Source organism: Cicer arietinum, chromosome 6 (genome assembly GCF_000331145.2).
Source record: "Cicer arietinum cultivar CDC Frontier isolate Library 1 chromosome 6, Cicar.CDCFrontier_v2.0, whole genome shotgun sequence".
Classification (NCBI taxonomy): Eukaryota; Viridiplantae; Streptophyta; class Magnoliopsida; order Fabales; family Fabaceae; genus Cicer; species Cicer arietinum.
In genome coordinates, this window is record NC_021165.2 from 53,489,350 (window position 1) to 53,513,886 (window position 24,537).

Here is a 24,537-nt window from a genome sequence, read left to right on the forward strand (position 1 = left end):
ACCTGAAATTAAGTTAAGGGATTGCATATGTAATTTAGCCTAGATATTTTAAAGATTTGATTTACCTTTTGCATTTATTATATGTATTTATCAAAGACGACATTTTGCATATAAATAAAAGAGAAGATAAATTTATTTGAACAAATAAAATTCAATAAACCATACATACATACATACATATTTTTATTTAAGTAATTATAAAATATGTCAAACTAAGATAAATTGTTTATTTGCTCATATGAAATTACTTGAAATAAAATACACATGAAATGAAACGTGAGAATTTAAATGAAATATGTCAAACTAAGATAAATTATTTATTTGCTCATCACAAATTACTCAAAATAAAATACACATGAAATGAAACGTGATAGATTAAAAAAAAATTATTTCGCAATATATAATGTCAATAATGCATATATAATATCAAAATTACTTAAATACATTTCATAATAAAAATTTATATCTAGGAAAAACAAAATCGTTGTTTAAAATAGTTAGACTAAAAATACTTACAGAAATGTTTGTGATTCTTAGTAAAATTTGACATAAAAATAACAAGTATTATCAATATCAATATCATTTTGTACTTATACAAGACAACAAGAGAAATAATAACAAAAGAAAATGATATAAGTCTTCTTATTATTTGTTCTTACAATATATTCTCATAGAATTCCAAGTTTAAGTAGGAAGTGAAGTTAAACTTCTCCATATTATATATGAGTTAATATGTCGTTATATTAAAAATAATTAATAAAATAAAAATATAAAATGATCTACTTCTTTAAAAATTAGTCAACTATACCATTTTTTTTCCTTTGTCATTTCTTCTAATGAAACGATATTTCTATATAAAATTCTATACATAAGTAAGAAAATAAATTATACTTAATTAAATTAAATATCATCACAAATTATTATACTCATAACAATTTAATATATTATTATACTCATAACACTTCACAACTTTTAGGAATAATAAAAATCATAACCACAAACCATTCTCATGGAACATTTATCACATTCACATGTAATTCATAAATACCACATAAATTATAATTTCTATAGTTACCATAATCACAACAATATGGTTATGCATAAATAGTATGAACCATTTATTTTTAGGAAGAAAGTTCAATTTATCACGTGATTCTTCATATTTTTAGTTAATATAATTTCTCTTTTGTTCAATGACAAATTTTGATAAATCTTTCAAAATATTTTTTTATTGACATAAAAATATATGCAGTTTTTATTTTATTTTATTTTGTTTAAATTAATACTAAGATCAAATAGATATTATATATTTTAATTATGGTCTAAATGTATAGTTCTTCACAAACTCAACCACAAATTTTCATAAATAATGACCAATAGAAAACCGCACATTTTGCAATCCTACAAGAATGTTTCATTTTAAATTGTTCGTTCTTCAATAATTATATCAAAATTTCAAACGATGGCCAAGAAAAGACATATTTTGATCAATCCTACAAGGATGCTTGAATATTAGTTCTCTAGGAACTATATCACAATGATCTTCACTAACAATATTCAATCACATATTTTGAACAATCTTATAGATTTGAATATTAGTTCTTCATAAACTATATCACAATGATTTTCATCAATAATTATCAAGAACAAATTTGAGCAATCCTTTAGGATGTTTTAATATTAATTTTTTAGTTTTTCAGAAACTATATTACAAATGATTATCATAAATAATGATCTTAGAAAATCACACTTTTGCGATCCTTCAGAGTATTTTTTAATGTTAAATTCCAAAACAAGAATAAACAAAGAAAAATATGACAATTAATAATAAGAAGAAGAATAGAACTTCCAAATTAATTATGTCATCACTATGGTAGAGAATTATGTTGATAACTTATTAAGAAATAAACTAAAAGATAACAAAATAAAGATAAAGGAGATTGTAAATTTTTATATTAAACTCTTATGAGGTGTACATTTTACAATACAAGATAGAACTTATTTATAGGACACAAATATTGTAATTTACAAGCATGAAGAACCTAAATTAATAGTTGGACAAAATACCAATAACTATGAGTAAATCCTTTTACGCGTAGAGGTTAACGAATATAGAAAAATTTAGAATGGACATCCACAAAAATTTCATAACAATATTATTCATAACAATATCAATTTTAAAAATGTCAAGATGTTGAATACACCACTGCCAATATTATACTTTTACTTTAAATTTCTTAACAAGGACCACATGTTAGCATTTTTCATATATTTTTAATTATGTTAGGATATCAACAAAAATATCATTAAATTTTTTAAATAAGTATTAGTTCTAGGCAATAACAATAAAATTCACAAACAATATATTTATCCATAAAAAACACATGGTTTCTAAATCTAATTGATCAAGATATAATTTTTCGGATTTAAGAATTTCAATCTCATCTTAAAGTAAATCATATACATATCCAATGATATCTCAAAAAACTTATTTTGCTGTTTTTATTTCTTTTATCTTTTATAAAATACATATCTACTTGTATATGTGAAGTATCTTATAAATACCTGATAAATAAATAATTATGATATAGGCTAAATTACATCTGCGGTCTCTTAACTTAATTTCAGGTATCGTTTTAGTTATTTATCATTTTTTTCCCGGGTTGGTCCTTTATTTTAATTTTAAGTGACAATTTGATATTTTATGTTTTAAAATGTCAACAATGTTGTCATTTTTTTTACAAAAATTCAAAAAAAATCATCAAAATTTTCAAATAAAACCCATAAAATTCATTATCATCTTCAATAAAATGCAAATTTAATCAAATTCATAACTTAAATCTTGAAATAAACTCATATTTTCATCTCTAACAACATTAAAAAAAACAATGAAAATATGAGTTTATTTGAATATTTGATTTATGGATTTGATGAAATTTGCATTATATTGAAGATGATTATTAATTTTATGGATTTTTATTGAAATTTTTGTAAAGTAAAGGATAACATTGTTGATGTTTTAAAATATAAAATATCAAATTGTCACTTAAAATTAAAATACAGGACCAACTCGAAAAAAAAAAAAAATAAATAATTAAAACGTTAAATGAAATTAAGTTAAACGTCCGCATATAGAATTTAGCCTATCATGTTATCATATATTAATAAAATGCTTATTTAGAAGTATTCCTAGAATATCAATATCTAATACATAACTGATACGAAAGTGTCTCTAATTTAAAGGTATAGAGAGTTCTTAGTTGTGTTAGAGACTCTTTTTGATAGTATATAAACACAATAGTAAAATGTTAAAAATCCGAGCAGTTTAATGATTGAGATTTGAAAACAAAATTCTCACCACACCTCTAGTAGTAGGCTATTCTATAATTATCTTAAAATCAAATATCAATATTAAATAAATAAAATAAAACCATAATTTATTAATTGCGGTCGTTTGTTAACTTTTTATCAAATAAATTACTAACATATATATAATTTAAAACAACCTTTATATATTTATTGAGCAAATTAATATTTGAGTTAATTGCAATATATTATCAACATAATTTTTCTACCTTATTTATATATCATAATCATTTATTGACATAATTTTAAAAATAATTGTAGTAAATTTGTTTACATTAAATCCTTAATATTTTAATCTTTAAAAATATTTAATTACTTTAGTTATTTAAATTTGTAAAAAAAACAATTTAACCCTTTAAATTAAAAAAATATCGATTAATGTAATTATTTTTTTAAACATTTTCTTCGTGAATATTCATCAAAACCAATAAAACACATACATATTAACTTAATAGTTTTTTGCGGCTTCCAAATAGACAAAAAAAAATCTTTAAAATTGTAGTACAAATTTAAAAAATAAAAGTAATCAATATTTTTATTTAAAAAATTAAATTATTATTTTAAAAATTTCAAAAATTAAAATCCTTATTTTTTTAGGAAATTAAAAGTCTCACTGTACATTTATTTTGAGTTCAATAACCATACATTATTAATGCAACACAATTTTACCTAAAGAGTCTTATTCAATATATTTTCATATCATATTATAATTTTTAAAATAATTAATTTATATATAATTTAAAATTATTTAATCTTAATATTGCACACTTTTTTGTTGTATTTAAAACAACCGTAAATTTCGAAATCAAACATATACAAGATGTCTAACACAACACTATCAATCTGCATCAACTGAGCTAAAACTTAAAAATTGTTCTTTCATTCCATTTATTTTTATTTATTAATGCAAACACATTAGAAAATGCAAAATGAATACCACAAAACACAAGAAGACATAAGAAAATCCACGCGTCATTTCACAAACGATAGGCCACATCTTATCCCTTCAATACAATTTTTCATTTCATAAGAAATCAGCAAATAGATAACTACCCAGTGTCCTCTTTCCATCAACAACACTCATCTTCCAAACTTCCCCACTATGGCTTCATCTACGACTTCATCATCCCTTATGTTAACCCACTCTACTTCCACCATCATCAACTCACAAGACTACTCTTCCTCACACCGTTCCTTCCCTCTCAGACCTCTTTCTAGAACCTTCTTTCTCTCCCCCCTCGTTTTAAAGTCCTCCAACTTGTTCCATTGCAGTTACCAATCTAGGTCTTCTTCTCATTGCTTCGCTGCTTCCCTCGCCGCCGATGTCGCCGAAACCGATGAGGAGGAAAATGACAGTGCTGATGATGAGTCTTCCAATGCCACTAATACTCTTGTTGTCTCTACTAAGCCTAAGACTGGGAAGGCTGCATTGCTTCTCAAGAGCGACAGGGTATCATCAAATTCTTTTCCTTTTTATCTTTTATTTTTTTTTAAATTTCATTCTTTTGTTGCTCCAATTTTAACAACCGTTATTAGGGTTATGGTTTCACGGTTTATTAGTATTATTAGGGTAAAACTTAAGTGCAATAGCATGTGTGTGTGTTTGGTTTAGGGTCACAAAAATTGATTTTGAATGAATTGATTTTTTTGTTAAAAAGTGAATTGAATGTAAAGTCATTTATGTTTGGATATATTTATATAAATGTGAATTGAACAATAGAAATTTCAATCTAAAAATCACGTTTAGAATCAAAAGCTACAAATCATAGTTTCAAGTTAGAATCAATTCTGGAGGTAGCACCCAAACATGTCGGAATCAATTTTACACCTTCAAAATTGATTTTGTCTCCTTCAAATTCGAAAGTGCAACGATAGACTGTTTTTACTGTTCCTCTTACTAAATACAGTTTGAGATTAAAGTAATTTTACAAGTGCCTTTCTTCATGTGTAGTTAGTTGTGTTTTTGGTTTTTAACTAAAGTTTAGTCATGGATTGTTCCATCACTAGAGATTGAGCTGGGTGTTAGCCTATTAAGCATTGATTTAGACCTAGACATCAAAGACGACATCGACACGTGGACACCTATAATAATTTGATAAAATCAAAATTGAAGCGGTTGAATGTGACCATATATGTCAGTGTCATATAAGTGTCAGAGACCAATTTGTGTTGGATACACCTTCAACCTGAAGTGTCAATGCTAAATAGTTACTGGCCAAATCCGTCCCATTAGATGGAGTACATTAACCACTAGTGTCCAACTTTGTGGTTGTGTTGTGGGTATGACTATTTGTGGGTGCAAATTATGGGTGCTTCATTTTGGCAATGTCTATTTTGTTTTCCAAAGAAACAGGAAATAACCGTAGTTTTATCTAGGAATTCAATCATAAATCGCTCTCTTGGCACATTCCAAAAGAAATAATATATAATCATATGATAAGATAGTGAAAAATGATTTGACATCCTTGCAATTCCGTGTATTTGTTAAACTGTTTTTATTTTCTTTTCGGATTTTGGTTCTGTTTCATATTCTCTTATTTATTTATTTATTTATTTATTTATTATTATAAAGTGTTTCATATCCTCTTAAGTAGCTAATGACTACAAATGGATGGATACATGACTGGTTATCTTAATGTCCTGTCTGCTGTGCTCTTTTGGTTAGCACATGATGGTTTGCATAAGATGCTCACACTTCCATCTGTTGAAAACTGAAACAGAGTGATTTTTTAAAATAAACTTGCTTAACGGCTAACATCTCATGTAGTTGAGACATCCTGAAAAGTAGTTGATATAAAAATCACTGGTTTGTGTTTTTATGATATGATATATATTGGTGCTTCAGAGGATGTAAATTGTACTTTCATAAATATACATGGTTACATGCTCATTTAGTTTTATTTGAGCCAAGTTTATAGCCCAACTTTCTTTTTGCTAGAATAAATAATTCTATTTAACGGTATTTACTTTCAAATATCTTCTGAAATTTCAAGGGTTTATAGTTTGAGTGTAGGATCATAGGTGCATGGGAACAGTAATTCTGTTGCTGTTCCCACCATTCTATGCAAGATTTTTGCTTGGTTGGTCTTTGTATTCTAAGCATATTTGATTGCCTATTTGCATGCATGTTTCATCATTGTCTTCCTATATGATTGTGTAAATGCCATACGATAGCCAATTGTCTCCATCTAAGATCACAAGTTGTTTATCTGGACCATTGAATTTGTCATAGTTGACGATATGTTTTTCCGATTTATTTTTATGGCTAATTGTTGTTTCAATGTCTCACCAGGTAAGGTCTAAGAGGTTCTTGGAAATTCAAAAATTGAGGGAGCATAAGAAAGAGTATGACTTGAAGACAGCAATTTCTTTGGTAAAAGCATCAGCTAAAGCCAAGTTTGTAGAAACAGTAGAAGCCCATTTCCGCCTCAACATTGACCCTAAGTATAATGATCAACAGTTAAGAGCAACAGTGAGTCTCCTGCTCTTTGCTTAATTTTGGTATATAAAAAAAATCTGACTACAAATTTCACAAAACATGAATTAATTCCTAAACTTTCTTCCATTCTTTCTTAATAGGTAAGTCTGCCAAAGGGAACTGGAAAGACTGTTAAAGTGGCTGTTCTTACTCAAGGTGCTTATGCATTCAATCGTCGTTCATACTTATAGTTAATTAAATGTGTCCTGATCATGCTGATCACAATTTCTTGTGACATGAATGTGTATGAAAGGAAATGTATCCATTATGTTAACTTTCTGTACGGATGAACACAATATAATAGGTCTTCTCTCCCAAAGTGGTAGGCATTGTGTTGAGTGATGGATCATGGAATTACTTCATGTGTGGATGAAGTATGAGTTCATTGAGTGGCTATAGTTGTTCATTAATGTCTCTGATATCCATTTGTTCAATTAACTGCGAGTTTGTGAGGGTAGAGGTTTATTATCCCTTTATGATAATTCCTATTAAACACTTCTATATCTACTCTTTATGATAATTACTAGAATACTCTTCCAACTTACATATTTCTAACTAACATGTGTCTACTTTTACCCATTTACCATCTTAATCTAAGTATATGGACTGTCACCATTTGCATCATCATCCATCTGTCCTTGAGTTGGCAATCTATTTACTCTTGATCAATTTTAAATTCTATTGTCAGAATATGTTCCTATTTGGCTTATGATTCATTTAAGTTTACACTCTCCTAGATAACTTTTTCAGAGGTCGCCATATTAATTTATGAACAATTTGTGCTCTGTAAAAAATGTTGGTAGCTGGAGTTGGTGGTAACCCCTGTCTACATGGATCAAGTAATGCCTTTGGGCTCTATCATAAACCAAATGTTTTGTAAAACCATGCAATTTAAAACCTACCCATCATAATATATTCTTCTTGACAGTTATCTAATAGGTATAATGAACACAACAAGTTTGTATTCCTACAATTTACAGTGTGCACAAGCGGTCCAACCAACTGAATCGCCACTTATAATTCCAAATCTAATTATTGTGTTTTGGCTGTTCTAATTCATGGTTTATTTTGTAGGTGAGAAATTCGACGAAGCTAAAAACGCAGGAGCTGATTTGGTGGGTGGAGAAGACCTGATAGAACAGATAAAAGGAGGATTCATGGAATTTGATAAATTAATTGCTTCTCCAGATATGATGCCTAAGGTGTTGCTCATTATCTAATTCTAGTTTGAGTTTATCCTCTTATTCAATTTCTTTTATTCATTACAATTTTAGTAATTGAGCAAATGATGTAATATCAATAAATGACTTGAAAAGTTAGTAACTGGTTGAATCATATTCAAATCATGCTCTCCTTATGTTTATTGAAGATAATCTTTTCAAGTGGTTGGTAAATCTAACAATTAGTCTAGAGATCTATGTTCATTAACATCTATGTTGTTAATCTTAGATGGACCCCCAAACTGCTAAAGCGGATAGCGGGATAGCTTCTATTGCAAAGACTAAAATAGAGTTAACTTACAAAATAAAAATCAATCCCAATCGGATACATAAATATTCAAATAGTAAAATACACAAAATTAGAGGGGATATACATAATAATTATTATTAATTTTGTCCATTTATCACTCATGTTAAAAATCATATGCACTAATTATTATATATTATTATTTATTATTATTATTATTACTATTATTATTATTATTATGATTATTATTATTATTATTATTATTATTATTATTATTATTCTATAAGTAATCAAAACAGGGGTAGAGGTAAAACTGAAAACAGAGGTTGGTATTTTAGATGATGAGGCCATTGTTGAGTGCAAGCAGAGGTGAAGCTGGAAGCAGAAGTAGAGGTGAAAACTGATGATTTAGGAGCAGAACGCCAGAGCAGAGTGGACAAGAACGCAAACACAGAGAAGGATTGGAGAGAAAGAATATAGAGAACCTACACATAAACACGAAGGTTCGTTTTATGCAGAGAAGCACAATAGCGGTGCTGTGAAGGAGAAAATGAGAAACACATGATATTTTAAAGAATAAAAAATTAGGCCACTTAAAGAGGGCAAAATGACAAATATACCCTTAAAAATGCGACATTTTAAAAGGGACATTTTTTTGGAATTTCCCTTGGGAACCCTAATAGCAGGAGCAAATGCAAGTTTGGCACATGCATTCGCCGCTAGTCGTGGCCGCCAGCACTGCGACGCAGTTCCGCTATAGCGCGCAATCGCAGCGCTATCGACAACATTGATTAAAATCAGATTCTTTGGATGTGTCATCAATGCACAGTTAGTTTGTGCTTACATAGCTTTTATAGCTTAAATCTATAACTAGATGCTTAGGCACCATATTTGATAGGGGACACTGGTCGGTTACAGTCGGTTTCGGGCCCAAAATCCCAATCTGACCAAAAGCCAAAGATGATAATAACTAAACCATTTCTGATCGTTTGAGCCACTGGTTTGGTCGTGTGATGGGTTCTGCAGAATGATGGGTGAACGGGTGGGTATTCACTGTTTCAGCAAAAGAACAACACAAAATAGAGCAAATACAAATCTTTTAAACCAAAAAGAATGACACAATAGAGCAGATACAAATCTTTCAAACCAAAAAGAGCTCGTGAAAGAACAAACACTCATGAATACAGAAGCTTCCACAGCAGAACAAAAGAAAACTTCAGAACATTTTTTAAGAAAACTAGATAGAATCGTAGAACACATAAAATCAACTTTCAACAAACTAAACAAATATTGTTTAAAAATACCTTTTTCTGCGATTGCATTTACTGGTCAGGGAAAAGGTTGAAAATTGAAAACCTTCTTCCTCATTGAAGCAAAGGTAGCACCTTTTGATAGAGCTGGAACAAGGGAAGATGAAAATAGCGCTTAGGCTTCTTCGATGGGCCGCAATTAAACTCAGGTGGGGATGTGGGTTTTAGTAGTGTAGTGAGTCTATGGCGATGCTTTGACGGAAGCAAGCATCGAGTCGTTGATCTTGGCCACGAAATCTATGAGAAATGAAGTGAACTGTTAACACTTAACACACGTGAAATTGACGGAGATGGAAGAGGAACACATCAAGAGAAGTAGAAAATTTGTGAATGGAAATAGGTTTTGAGAGAGACAGAAATTACGATGGAAAGAGAGGGAGTTAGGTTGGGTTAACATGATGAGAGAGAAATAGACATAAAAAATCTTGTGAAATGAAGAGTTTTGTATTTCTGATTACTGAGATCTCGTCGCATTTATTCACTTTGGGCGGGTTTGGTTCTTGATGGTTTCATTTATAACACCCACCCGTGCTTATCCATTTAAAACAGAAGTTTTGACCCGACGACCAGTAAACCTGATATTATCCGCCGGTGAGTTATCAGTTTCTTCTGGGTTTTCAGGTTCGTGGTGGTTCGTTGTCCACCCCTAATATTTGATGTTATGCTTAAGTGCGTGCTTGATTGTTCTAAGCTTTTGATAAGATGTATTTGTTTTCTCTACATTATACTCCCTCCATAGAAAATTATAAGCAAAATTAACCCCTTACACACTTATTAAGTTAATTAGTTATTCACATTTACGCTTGTTAATCACATTTAAAAGTTCATTTCATTACCTAAATTGCCACTCATCTCATTTAATGGCATACAAAATAGGTTATTAGTTATGAAGGGAATTTTTGAGACATTATCATTAAATAGAATGAGAAGAGTCAATTGTTGCAATTTAGATGTACTAAATTTTGCTTATATTTTGTTATGGATGAAGTAGTTTAAAGAATTAATAATCCTTTACCTAAGTGCAAATCAATTGGTACGGTTGTCAATTAGTATGAAGAGTTCAGTGAGTCAGTGAATACTTTTTAGCATTTGTGTTTATGATGGAAACTCCTTTAATTGCCATTATTGATTGTGTCAGGTTGCTATCCTAGGGAAAATTTTGGGGCCAAGAGGACTCATGCCAAATCCAAAGGCTGGCACTGTAACAGCTAATATTCCTCAGGTGCACTATCTACTTTTATTGCTTATTGTTTACTTTCACGGTTCACTTGAAATGGGTGTGCGCACTCACATGTGTATAGAGCCTTTTCTTGCGAAATATATATAAACTTCACGCAATTACATAATTCTAAAATTGAAGTCTTTAATTTTTAAAAATACATCTTTACAGGCTATAGCAGAATTCAAGCAGGGAAAAGTTGAATACAGGGCAGATAAAACTGGAATCGTGCACTTGCCGTTTGGAAAAGCCGACTTTCTGGAAGAGGATCTTCTTACAAACTTGCTTGCAGCAATAGTATGTTCTTCCCCAAAACAGAATCTCTATCTGTATTTCGCTCACGGATAAACCATTAACCCTTTGTCATATTTATAACAGAAATCAGTAGAGACAAACAAACCTTCGGGTGCGAAAGGTGTATATTGGAAAAGTGCACACATATGCTCAGCAATGGGGCCTTCAGTTAGGTTAAATGTCAAGGAGATGCTTGATTACAGACTTCAATCAGAATAGAGCACCTGGTATGCTTGTTTTGATTGAATCAACTTTCTGGGTGCACTTGCCAAATTTCTTGTCAAAGATGTTACCAAGGTTACATAAAGGGATGAAATGTGATAATTTGGTTGGTTATATGTGTTAAAAATCTCCACCAAAAGTGTGCACAGGATACGGATTTTTGTTGTATTATTATTACTATTATTATTATTATTATTATTATTATTATTATTATTATTATTATTATTATTATTATTATTATTATTATTATTATTATTATTAATTTGTTACTAACACCGTAAATTTCATTATATTTTCTGTTTATGGTAATAAATTTTCATTTTTACTTTTGATTATTAGGTCTTTGACTTGTGGTGCTTCAACTGCTTGTGTTAGTTGTACTCATTGCTATTGTATGGCCCACTAAACTTTTGAGGGGAATTAGCTTCATGATGAAACTACCTCTTCACTATAATAGCTTTTTTTTTCTTACTAACTCTTCACTATAACAGCTATAAATATCCCAAACTACAATATGTTTATTTTAGAAATTTTTTTAAATATAAAAGAAATATGGTAATTCCAAATACAGTTTTGCATTTGAGTAAAAAAAAAAAATATAGTTTTGCAGACAGTCCAAATATATATTTGGGTATGGCGGATACTCCAAATCGGACTAAAAATGCATTTGACATATTGGTTTTTATATTGTCTGCAATTTAAACTGTAATTTTAAGCCTTGAATTGTTCATAGCTAAAATGATTACTCAATGGTATTTGAAGCCAACTAGTGTCCAAATCTGGTTATGTATTTTATTGCGGTAAATGTTTCTCGCATTAGTTGTGATTGAAGCCATGCATTGAATCTAACATGAGATGATAGTGTACTAGCACTAAGGCATTGCTGAGGGAATTTTACTATTACAGTCCTTCAAATTATTGGCCAACTTGATCTTCTAAATATACGCAATGGTAAATTAGATCTTGAAATTGAAGACATAGTGATTATAACATAATTCAATTTCATTAATTGATAGCCAAATTATATAATTCTTATGATTTCAAAAATAAAAAAAAGTTGAGTAAAAAAAAGAATCAAAAATAGTCAATTAGAATTGTTAAATTTATGTGGTTCTTATCTAAGGAAGGAACGAGAACATTTGAATAATGCACATGTGACGGGCGTTATTTTGGGACATTCGTTGGTTAGATTGTTTATTGCCGTAAGTAAGGAAGGGACACTGATTTGGAGAATGTTTGTGATGTGTGATCAAGGACATGTGTGGTACGTTTTGGATGCTTTTTGTGGCGTGCATTTGCAGAAAAAGATTTCGATCATATAAGTGGAGCCCGGAAGAGACATATAAGCTCCCATAGTTTGGTACTAGGCATAGCATGGGTACACAATAAATAATTTTGTTGATTTAAAATTTTTTGGACAATATTTTTAAGTAGGTATATTATCTTCCCATCATGATATATATTCGTGTATTGGGATTTGGGTAGAGTTGGATGCCATATCCAAGAGGGAAAGTTCCCCATATAAGGGTTATGATAGCAACAATCATCCAAATGTTTTAGGAGTTAGAGTCATATATAAATTTGACATTTAGTTTCCTTTACAATTTTAAGCATCATGTTATTATTTCAATATTTATTATTTTAATTAACTCTAATAATTTTCACTTCGATTGAAAATAATACATCTTTTATTTTTATTGTCTACATCGATAATTATAATTTTAAAGAACTATCATACTTTATTATAAAGATTATACTTCACTTGAAGATAAATTACTTTAAGAATTTTCACTTGAAGTTAAACCACTTTAAGAATGTCCACTTGAAGTTAAATCAATCCAAAAAAATTTACTTGAAGTTAAACCACTTCAAGAATTTATACTAAATCACTCATAAAGTTTCTGCTACATGACGGAAATCAAATTCAAAATTTATGGTGCAGCTTCTATGTTGCCTTTCTAAGTAAGTTCTTCAACAATCGACATAATCTCACATCACACATTGCATCAATGTCAACCAATTCATGTCCTAATCAACATCTTGTGTAATTTCGATTATTTTATTACATCTTTGACTTGAGTTTTACACAAGCCAATCTTCAATCAAATTTTTCATTCCAACATAACTTGACATACAGACTCGTGTGGAACATCAGACAATACTGCAACCACATAACATACTAAGAAACCTACATTTCTTTAGACCAAGTAAAAAACTTTAATACCATTTGTATGGGGAGTTTAGGGGTACATGAGCAATAATAAGCCAAATGATATAAAATCACAAGAGATTTTAATACCACACCTCCACTCAAATTTTTAATACATTGAGTATATAGATTACATCTCCTATATATCAAACATTTAATTCATTAATAGATGATTCACACTTGAATTTAACAATAACAACAACTAATTTTGTCGCTTTACTTTCAACGATGACAATTCATTAAGATATTTAGAATATACTAAAAATTACAAGTTTATTCTAATAAATCCTCCCTTTAGAAGGTCTCAAATACAAGTTTGGATCCTCTCAATTTAAGTTCACCTCAATCTCTTTCAATTCTTTCTATTTCTTTTAATTTTAATTTTTTTTTCAATTTTTTTTTGTTTGTATTGAAAGTTTATATCATAAAGATCATGCATGTAAAGTTTAACAAAAATGTAAAATAATTTGATATATTATTGAGATACATCAAAATTAATGTCTTATATATTTTTATTGAACACTGTTAATCTTCATGAGTTTCAATAACATATTGAATGATTTTAAATTTGTACAAATATTATTATATAAACTTTCGAGAAATTAAAAAAATTAAACCAAATTAAAAAAAAATAAAGATGATTGATAGAGATTGAGAAAAAATAAAATTGAAACGATCCAAATTCTTTAAATACAAAGTATAAGTATAATGATTATAAATGTAATACACAAGTATTTTTTATATAGAGATACTCGGTCTTTTGTTTTTAGTAATTTAAAATAATAGCATCTTTAATTCTAAATTAAAAAAAAGTTCTTCAATATTAAAATCTTTAACTTTTTTTCTTTATTATTGAATTTGTGACTTATTTTATGTGATGTGTCAAATTGAATTGAATAAAATGTAGTAAGTAATCAAGTGACGAGTAATGCTAATTATTTTTCTTCTAATTATGTATGATCACATAGACCTTGATCCCCAATTTGACCATTAGTCTACCAGATAATAACACTTTCAAACAAAATAATACTTCTCAATCTTATTATTATTATTATACTACTTAAAATAAAAGATAAGATTTTTTTTTAATTTTTAAAATTAATATATTTAATTTTAATTTTTAATTAGATATATTATATTTGAATTGAGTATTAAATTATTTTATAAATTTATGAGAAATTATAAATTATAAATAAAAATAAAAAAATAATTTTACTAAATTAATCTCATTAATAATCATCGCTTTATATTTAAAAATAAGTCAATTTACATTTCCAGATAAATTTGTTTATAAAAAATCACTAAATAATTTATTTCTTAAATATATCTCTTATATATTAATAATTTATCTTGAAAGATGTAAGTTAAAGATTGACACTTTCATACTAAAAAATATTAGAAACGACTCATACAAAATGAACATATTAAATATATTATTTAACTTTTTTAATATATATTTAAAAAACAAAAGTAGCTTATAATAAAAGACAATATTTACATTTATCATAAATATAAAATATTGGATAAAAATAATAGTGATCATTCTCCTTATAAACATCATCTACGTAAAATACCCGAATTACGAAATATATTTATAAAGGTAAATACTTACTTAACTACTCTCTTTCCTATCATTTGTGGGTCACACATGTACTAACTTTTATAAAATATACACTTTCTCTTCGATTACTAACTCACTTTAATATTAAAAAATATTATATAATGTTTTATATAATTATTGGTGTAATATATTTAATAAATACTTTTAAGTTATTGAATTGAAGAGATTAATAACTATTAGACAATATAGTAAAAAATTCTAAAATGAGAATTATGGACATACAAAACTATTTAAACAACCAAAATTAGAGATAAGCAAAATGTGAGTTGTGAATAATGATGTCTAATTTTTAGATGATCATCATCAATTCTTTTATTTTCTTTATTATAAAATAATTATTATATTTGATTATTTTACATTAAAAAAATAATAAATAAAAGAGAGAATAATAATTTTATCAAATTGTTCTTATTAATTATTTGTGTATTTCAGTTATCATAAATATAAAGTAATAGAATAATAATAATTGAAAATAATATATATAATATTAATTAAATAGTATAATTAAAAATAACAAATTAAAATTACATTAAAATCTAAAAGTGATATCTTTTAAGAATAAATTATTTTTGAAAATGTTAGAATTATTTTTTTAATTAAAATATTACAGTTATTTTGAAAGGAAGAGAGTGATTAATTAGTTAATTAAAGTAATAATTAAATGTCTTAGTTTGTAAGTCAAAATATTAATGTCTTATACTTTACTTACTCTGAACTACTGGTAATAATTTAGAGGAGCAAAAAAACAAAATTAGTAGGAACAGGAGTAGGTAATGAGGGTGCCAGCTGTTACACCATATCACTCTTCTTCCTCTCTCTATCATCGTCTTTTCTGCTCACTTTCTTGCTTCATTAGGGTTTCCTTTTTCCGATCCATGCTTCACTGTTTCACACTAACAACAACTCTCACTCTCTCTCATATTAAACGGTACCGTTTTATTCCTTTTACTTCACTCTCTAACTTTTCTTTCTCTTTCACCACTAACACTTACTCAAATAATCTCAAATTTTTTTATTATGTAATTTATGTTCAACATTGTTGATTTTGATGTAGTTTGAATAGTGTGAATGTTGTTCTCCGTTGATCGATTTTGTCACTGCTTTGTGTTTCGTATTCAGTGTAAAAATCGGTGTTTATTGCTTTTTTCTCGTGGAATCAAATTTTTTAGGGTTTAGAAAACTATAGTTTTGTTTAAGAGTTAATGTAATGGCGTGTTTGGTTAGCTTTTTTTTTTTCGTGACTTATCGGGAAATTGTTAGTGCATGTTTGATTTTCCGGTGACAAAAATCAATTTTGAATGAATTGATTTTACTTAAAAGTGAGTTGAATGTTAAGTGGTTTATGTTTGGATATATTTAATTTTTTGTGAAAATGAGTTGAACAGTAAATTTCAATGCAAAAATCATGTTTAGACTAAAAAACTAAAGGATTTCCTTATCTTCGGTACTGCAATCACGTTTGAACAACAATCAAGGTCGTAAAGGATTTCCTTATCTTCAGTTTTTTTTTTCCATAAAATTTAAATTCTTGAAATAGAATCTCATTGATTTTGTTCTATGCTTTACCATGTTTATGATGGCCTATTGGTATTCTAAAAAAGCACTTGGTTGTGATTACCCTCTTTTAGCTAGCTTTTTAGCTATTAGTTAAATCTTCAGCTATTAGTTATAGCTTATTATGAGCTATTAGTTAGTTCATTGGTTACTTTACCAAACAGAGCATAAACTTTACTCTTATTTTAATCACAGATCTTAAGCTTGGAGTTGGAGGTAGTAGTTTGCTTCATCTCTATGTGCTGCCATTTGACTTTTCACCGGCAACGATTTGGTTCTTCGGTATAAAAACTCAATGTTACCAGAGGGCTAGGAAGTTATGGGCAGCTATCAGGATGCTAATTATTATAGAGGTAAGAACTAGTAGTAGGCTTTTGCTTCCTTATCAGTTAATCATGAATATTTTAGGTTTTCACAAATTGCTGATTGTATTTGTCTGTAAGCTTTTGTAGTTTTGTTTTGCAAACCCGATTATGGTAGTATGGTTATATTTGGGGGTGTTCATTCTGTAATATTTAATTTTTTATGTATCAACAAATTCCCAGTTCTTTTTCAATTCTTCATTTAAGCAAGGCGCATGTATACAAATTGTTGGCTTCTTTTATCTTCCAACACCACTGTTTCATGAGTTATACGTGTGCTAAGTCAGGCTCTGATTAAATTATTGCAGGTTCTTTGTGCTGTCGGCTAATTTTAGTTGTCATCTGGCTTCCTACTTTTCTAGATGTGACAGCACACAAAACACATGCTGACCATAGGCAAATTACTTCTCTGGTAGAGTTAGCTAAAGAACCTACTTCCGGTGAGTCTGGACTCTTTGAGCCCATAGAAATATCACCCGCTGTCATACCTAAAGTTCCATTTCCCACTGAGTCTATCCCACCAATGTATCCTACTTTCCCAACCAGATATGATCCAGTTTTAACTGGTAAATGCCCTGTGAACTTTTCAGTGCAAGAAATATCAAATATCCTTGATAAAACTGCATTAGATTGTTCTGGCCCTTTGGCAGCCCTTGTAGGGAATGTAATATGTTGTCCACAGTTTAGTAGCTTAGTCCACAACTTCCAGGGTTTCTTCAGCATGAAATCCGATAATCTGGTTTTGCCAAATGCAGTTGCCGACCATTGTTTTTCTGATATTATTAGTATCCTAGCCAGCAGAGGGGCAAATAGTACGATCTCCACACTTTGCTCCATAAAATCATCTAATTTAACAGGGGGCTCATGCCCTGTGAAGGATGATTCTACTTTTGAGAAAACAGTTAACACAACTAAATTAGTCGAGGCCTGCAAAACTGTTGATCCACTTAAAGAGTGTTGCAGACCTGTCTGTCAGCCTGCAATTATGGAGGCAGCACTTCAGGTTTCTGGCCGACAGATGATGATCAATAATAATGACAATTTGGCTGGGGAAATCAATCACACTGATTATCTAAATGATTGCAAAGGTGTAGTTTATTCATATCTTTCCAAAAAACTATCACTTGAGACTGCTAATAAAGCATTCCGAATACTATCTGCATGCAAAGTCAACAAAGGTACATTGTTTAATTATTTGATTCTTACTGTTGTATATTTGAGTTTGAGTTTGGGGGGTTTGTCAATGGCATGACTAATCATCTCATTAATGAATAGAATGGGATTGGAATGTTGGAATAATGTATTCATCATTCAAGTAATTTTATATTGCTGGTGTTAGCCTACCTCAGATTTCACATTATTTAATTATTCTTTCTGGTATTAGTTGTTGTTCAAGTTATGGGGTTTAGACGAAGAAGAAGAAGACAATGAACTTGAGAGTACCAAGATCTTTGAAACATGTAATATCATTAATTGTGACTTGATACAGTAGACTAAACATGAAACCTTATTTATAGGGATACATGACTACTAATCCTTAATAAATATGACAATCATGAAAATAGTATAATAAAATGGAAAACGAATCTTAGGAGATAATCTAAGATAAGAAACTAATCATATCATCTAATGAGATTAACTACGATAAATTTATATCAAGATATTCTGAGATACTTTTTATATTTTAATGTAACGAGTTTATGACTTCAATAAGAAAGAGTTAGGTTTCCCCTTACTTTGTTGAACTAAGATTGCTAGAACATTGTATAGTAGTGCATATCCTATAATCGTTTTTAAATAATAAAATTTCAGTATGGTAATTCCATATAAATTTTACTGTTTCTGGAAGTTTGTTATTCAAACAATGAGAGGGATCTACCTGAAAAGTTGTATTCATGAAAAATATTTAAAAAGTTTGTTTTTCGAAAATTCAATTGTAACTATTTTTCGTTTTATTAACTCTTGTAATAAAGTAAACCTTGCTTGTGCAGTTTGTCCTTTGACTTTTAAGGAGCCTTCAGATGTAATTGCTGTATGTCAGAATGTGGCTGCCCCTAGTCCTTCCTGCTGCAGTTCATTGAACACATATATTGCAGGGATACAAAAACAAATGTTAATTACCAATAAACAAGCTATAATATGTGCAACACAATTTGGATCTATGTTACGTGGAGGTGGGGTGATGACAAATGTTTACGAGCTTTGTGATGTCGATTTGAAAGATTTCAGCATACAAGGTATTTATACTTATGCTCGATTGATGTTTGTAGTTTCTGCCTATGACTGTTCTTTTAATATCTAATCTAATTCTTCTTTTGTTGTGACTCTTAATGGCGCGGGAGCAGCATTTGGACAGCAAGGTTTGTTATTTTTTCTACTCCTTGCATTTTGTTAATTGCTGTTACTTATGATTTGATAATCTGTTCACACATGAGACTTGGGAATTTATGATATAACATGTGATGGTTAAATATGATCATACCATTTAAGAATCATTTCACTCTTTTTAGTAGAATAATAATACATCAGGTATTTAGTTTTTGTTAATTGAACCTGGGATGTGGGACACATTTGGATTGATTAATACAATCTTGTATTATTCCTGCATAATTTTATTGAGTAGGACAACAAACACCCCTTTAAATAACAGTGAAGACTTGCTTTATTTTTGTGAAGGTATGATTGGATTGTTAGTTAAATTAATATTGTTTGTAGAGTATGTAGGTTGTCTACTTCGAAGCTTGCCTGGAGATGTGATATTTGACAATTCCTCAGGCATTAGCTTTACATGTGATTTAAGTGACAATATTGCTGCGCCCTGGCCCTCATCATCTTCATTTACATCTCTATCACTCTGTGCACCTGGTATATGTTTGGACATAGTTACTTTCACTTTATCATTGTTTACATTTCATGCAGGATGTTAATATTGCATATTATTGTTAGCATTTTCTTAACTTGTCTCTATTTGGAGTCTGCAGAGATGTCATTACCAGCATTACCGATTTCACAGTCGTTGAAAAACATTGGTGCGTGCCAATTTCACCGTTGACTAATTAAATGCACATCCTTTAAATACTACTTCCTCCGGTCTCAAATATAAGAGAAAGTGGTCCAAATACCTCAACATTTGTTGACCTAACTTTCTCTCATATTCAAGACCAGAGAGAGTATATTTCTAGCAGTGTCTATTCAAGTAGGACTTTTAAGGCGCACAATTTATTTTGTCTGATTAAAATGTCTCAAAACTCTTCCCTCTGAAGATTACTTTAGTGCTAGGCTGCTAGCTACATGTCTCGCCAATTATAACTGAGCAAAAGTTGACTTATAAATATGGTGCATTGTGCAGGTTGTATTTCTGCTGGAGTGGGATTCCTTGCGAATATATTTTCATTTTTCATCTTCAGTACTGTTGTATTGAGATTTTAGGGTTTTGAAGTGTGTTCGGAAGGCATTTCAAAGTGTCTATGGTGTGGGTTTTGCATGTATATTTTTTAATGGCCTCATTGTATAGCATCCTTTCCCCCTCTTTCCACGTCTCTTCTGCTTGTATGATCATTCCTGAGTTGGTGCTTATTTTATTTAGGATCCATAGTTTTGCTGTGAAGGGTTGGATTGGTTTTGTGATGAAATGCAGCCAAGCACAGGAGAGATTAACACACTCAAGTTCTGCTACCAATACACAATACCAGTATCGATGCAAGTGGTAAGCCTGATTTTTCAGAATTAAAAAATACTGACAAATACAAAAGTATTGCTGACTAAAGGGATAATTCGGTGGCTCTAAGCAACTCATCTAAAGTTGAAGGGTAATTTGCGAACCACATGTCTCGTGTAAGAAGTCCATTGGGGTGGATTTTTGTAAATAAACATCAATCTGCAAAGAAATCGCCACTTTACCTATTAATTTAAGGGGGGTGAATGAAATTAGAGTAGATAGCGCTACAGAACAACCAATAATCACATTTCTTACGAAATATTTATACGTTATAACATAAATATAATCCTTTCTTTGCGTGCATTCTTACACCTGGCACAATGCAATTACTTTTTAATGTCTTAAATTTGCATTTGATCTTTTCAAGTATATGATTTTTTTTTGCTTTTGGTCATAAAAATATTTTGTTTTTTGTCGTTGCAAATATACCATATTGGGCTCCTTTTTTGTTTTAATCTATGCAAAATGTTTTCATTGGAATTAGTCATTGTTCGTTGGTCGTTTTACTGGTATATTTGCAGTAACTAAGCACATTTAAACATTTTTAATATAAGGAGGGAACGCTAAACTTGATTTTTTTATCTTTAAAGATAGTACCTACTAACCCAAGCCAGTAAATGGAGTCGAGGGGAGGGGTATAAAGACATTCTTGAAAACAAGCCTTTTTGTTTGAGGTTTCCAGCGGATAGAAAATTGATTACAGCCTTTGGAAGAGGTAAGAACGGATAATCTCGCAGGAATATGACCTGCATTATAAAATATGAAATCAGTTTGACATCTTTTTAGATTTCTTTTTATTATTTGACCAAATCTTTTTTAGGTTTCTTAAACTATGTAAAATGTCAGGATTCAAAATACCTGTTTAGCATCTTTTGGCACACTTTTCAAATATGTTTTGTTGACCTGTATTTTTTATAGGAGAAAGAAAATAACACATTATTTAATTACTTTAGTTTAATTTTTTTTTTTTGTAATATTAATGAATGTTCAGTATTGATTGTGATCGCTTCCGTCAAAAGATTCAACTTTCCTCTGTAAGGAGGTAACACAAATCATCAAATGCTTCATAGTACATATTATTAAACTAGGCACGAAAGACTACACAGGATCTCACCCACAAGTACGTACATAGGTTGAAAAGTTGGTATACAACTATCGGTTTGTATATTTGAAAAAAAAAACGAAAACTATCGGTTTGTAGCCAGAGGATGAGAGCAACTTCCACTGAAAAGACGTTTCTAGTTAGATTGCTAATATTACTACTTTATAGTTTGTTGTTACTGTCGAATTGTGCTAACAGCAAAGTTCTAGCTATTGAATGCTTAGCTTCTGATCATGATGCTCTTATAGACTTCAAAAATGGGCTTGATGATCCTCGCAACCGTCGTCTCTCTTCATGGAGAAACACCAACTGCTGTCAATGGCATGGGATTTATTGTGATAACAACACAGGTGCCGTTGTTGCAATTGTTCTCCATAACCCACATCCAGTGCTCTTTGTTTCTTCTTCTAGCAAATATGGAACATGGAACTTGAGTGGTGAGCTAAGACCATCTTTGATGAAGCTTAAATCACTAAGTCATTTAGACTTGAGTTTCAACACATTCAGAGATATTCCAATTCCTAAGTATTTTAGATCATTGGTGATTTTGCAATATTTGAACCTGTCAAATGCTGGCTTTGTTGGCATGATTCCACCTCATTTGGGAAACCTTTCTCAGTTGCAATTTCTTGATCTCAAGGCTTTTAGCTTGCATGTTGAAAATCTACAATGGGTGGCTGGCCTGGTCTCTTTGAAACATCTTTCCATGGTTGGAGTTGACCTTTCATCAGTATGGGGAACAAACTGAGTTAGTGCATTAAACAAACTTCCCTTTATAATGGAATTGCATCTCTACTCTCGCCAGCTGTTTGGTAATATTCCACCTCCCCCATCTCTCAATTTTACTTCACTTGTTCTAGATCTTAGTGATAATAGCTTTGTTTCAAAGATACCTGATTGGCTTGTTAACATTAGCACCTTACAACATATTGGCATAAGCAACAATGGTCTTTATGGAAAAATACCACTTGGTTTAAGAGACCTGTCAAAGTTAAAGTATTTGAATTTAGAGGACAATTACAATCTCACAGCAAGTTGTTCTCAACTCTTCACGCGAGGATGGGAAATGATACAAGTGCTTAATTTGGGAAGTACTAAAGTACATGGGAGTCTTCCTTCATCCTTTGGAAACTTGACTTCTCTCACTTACCTTGATCTTTCTTTTAATGCTATCGAGGTTGTTATTCCTAGTTCCATTGGTCAACTCTGCATTTTGAATATGCTTGATTTATCTGAAAACAACATTACAGGAACTCTACCTGAATTTCTTCAAGGAACAGATAATTGTCTTTTCAGAAAACCTCTTCCTAATCTTGAGTATTCTATCATGAATAACATCCAGCTGCATGGTAAAATCTCATATTGGTTAGTTCAGCTAAAAAATCTAGCTGGTGTAAGTCTTGCACATAATTTGCTTGAAGGTCCCATCCCTATTTCTTTAGGGTCATTGCAAAATCTTATGACGTTGGAACTTGAAGGGAATAAATTAAATGGTACTCTCCCAGAGAGTTTAGGACAACTTACTAAGTTGTTACGCTTAGATGTTTCTTCCAATCAATTGACAGGCATGATAACTGAAGGCCATTTTTCAAAGCTAAGTGAGTTGAAATTTTTACTTATGTCTGCCAATTCATTAACTTTAAATGTCAGTTCCAATTGGATGCCGCCATTCCAAGTATTTTTCCTTGATATGGGTTCATGTGCTTTAGGGCCTTCATTCCCACCTTGGATGAAATCACAAAAACAGGTTAAAGAATTAGACTTCTCAAATGCTAGCATTGTTGGTTTTATACCAAACTGGTTTTGGGATATTTCACCCCACTTGGTTTTTTTAAACATGTCTCACAATGAGTTATAGGGTTCGCTTCCAAATCCAATGCCTATGGAATTGGCTTCTTCTATTGTCGTCGATCTAAACTTTAATCTTCTTGAGGGACCAATTCCTACTATAACACCTGGATTTGAGTTGTTAGATCTCTCACACAATCGCTTTTCTGGTGCAATCCCATGGAACATAAGTCAACACATGCATTATGTGGGATTTTTATCTCTTTCTCATAATCAACTCCATGGAGAAATACCATTGTCTTTAGTAGAAATGTCCCTAGTAACTGTCATTAATCTTTCAAACAACAACTTAACTGGAAGGATCCTCCAAGCCTTGCAAATTGCATTCTTCTGGATGTACTAGACCTTGGGAATAATAGTCTGTTTGGGACAATTCCAAGTTCTTTGGGTCAGTTACCACTACTCAGATCACTTCACCTTAAAGACAATCGTTTTTCAGGGGATTTGCCATCATCTTTAAGAAATTTGTCCAGTTTGGAAACCATGGATCTTGGCTACAATATATTGTCTGGAATTATTCCAACTTGGTTTGGGGAAGGTTTTCCATTCCTTAGAATTCTTATTTTGAGGTCTAATGCATTTTTTGGTGAATTGCCACCAGAGCTTTCAAAACTAGGTTCATTGCAAGTCCTTGACATTGCTAGAAATAACTTGACTGGCAGCATTCCAATTAGTTTTGGTGATCTGAAAGCAATAGTCCAAGAGGGGCATTATTATGAAGAAAGCCTAAATGTCTATATAAAAGACCGAAGTATAAACTATACCAA

General features: G+C 30.3%; 3 protein-coding genes across 5 annotated transcripts in view; all 3 read left to right on the forward strand.

The window, feature by feature from the left end:
- The first annotated feature begins 4,392 nt into the window (after window positions 1-4,392).
- Window positions 4,393-11,572, forward strand: LOC101495305 (large ribosomal subunit protein uL1c). Its single transcript, XM_004513612.2, has 7 exons — window positions 4,393-4,816; window positions 6,659-6,838; window positions 6,946-7,000; window positions 7,919-8,046; window positions 10,760-10,843; window positions 11,012-11,137; window positions 11,219-11,572. The coding sequence occupies exons 1-7, from the start codon at window positions 4,469-4,471 to the stop codon at window positions 11,351-11,353; spliced, it is 1,056 nt and encodes a 351-aa protein (XP_004513669.1). The 5' UTR covers window positions 4,393-4,468; the 3' UTR covers window positions 11,354-11,572.
- A 4,357-nt stretch (window positions 11,573-15,929) lies between these two features.
- Window positions 15,930-20,709, forward strand: LOC101495632 (uncharacterized GPI-anchored protein At1g61900). Of its 3 annotated transcripts, none has more exons than XM_004513614.4 (8): window positions 15,930-16,114; window positions 16,936-17,093; window positions 17,411-18,280; window positions 19,094-19,339; window positions 19,448-19,462; window positions 19,827-19,967; window positions 20,084-20,131; window positions 20,452-20,709. In XM_004513614.4, the coding sequence occupies exons 2-8, from the start codon at window positions 17,060-17,062 to the stop codon at window positions 20,529-20,531; spliced, it is 1,434 nt and encodes a 477-aa protein (XP_004513671.1). In that variant the 5' UTR covers window positions 15,930-16,114; window positions 16,936-17,059; the 3' UTR covers window positions 20,532-20,709. The 3 variants fall into 3 exon arrangements, with proteins under 3 accessions (XP_004513671.1, XP_004513670.1, XP_073226146.1); XM_004513613.4 differs by having other exon boundaries at window positions 15,931-16,114; window positions 19,818-19,967; XM_073370045.1 differs by lacking the exon at window positions 15,930-16,114 and adding an exon at window positions 16,152-16,661 and having other exon boundaries at window positions 19,818-19,967.
- Window positions 20,710-22,700: 1,991 nt separating this feature from the next.
- LOC101497705 (uncharacterized) overlaps window positions 22,701-24,537 on the forward strand; it is a 3,229-nt gene continuing 1,392 nt past the window's right edge. The window contains exons 1-2 of the mRNA XM_073369610.1: window positions 22,701-23,777; window positions 24,071-24,521. Of these exons, the coding sequence (XP_073225711.1) occupies window positions 22,701-23,777; window positions 24,071-24,521 (1,528 nt within the window). The remainder of the gene's footprint in view (window positions 23,778-24,070; window positions 24,522-24,537) is intronic.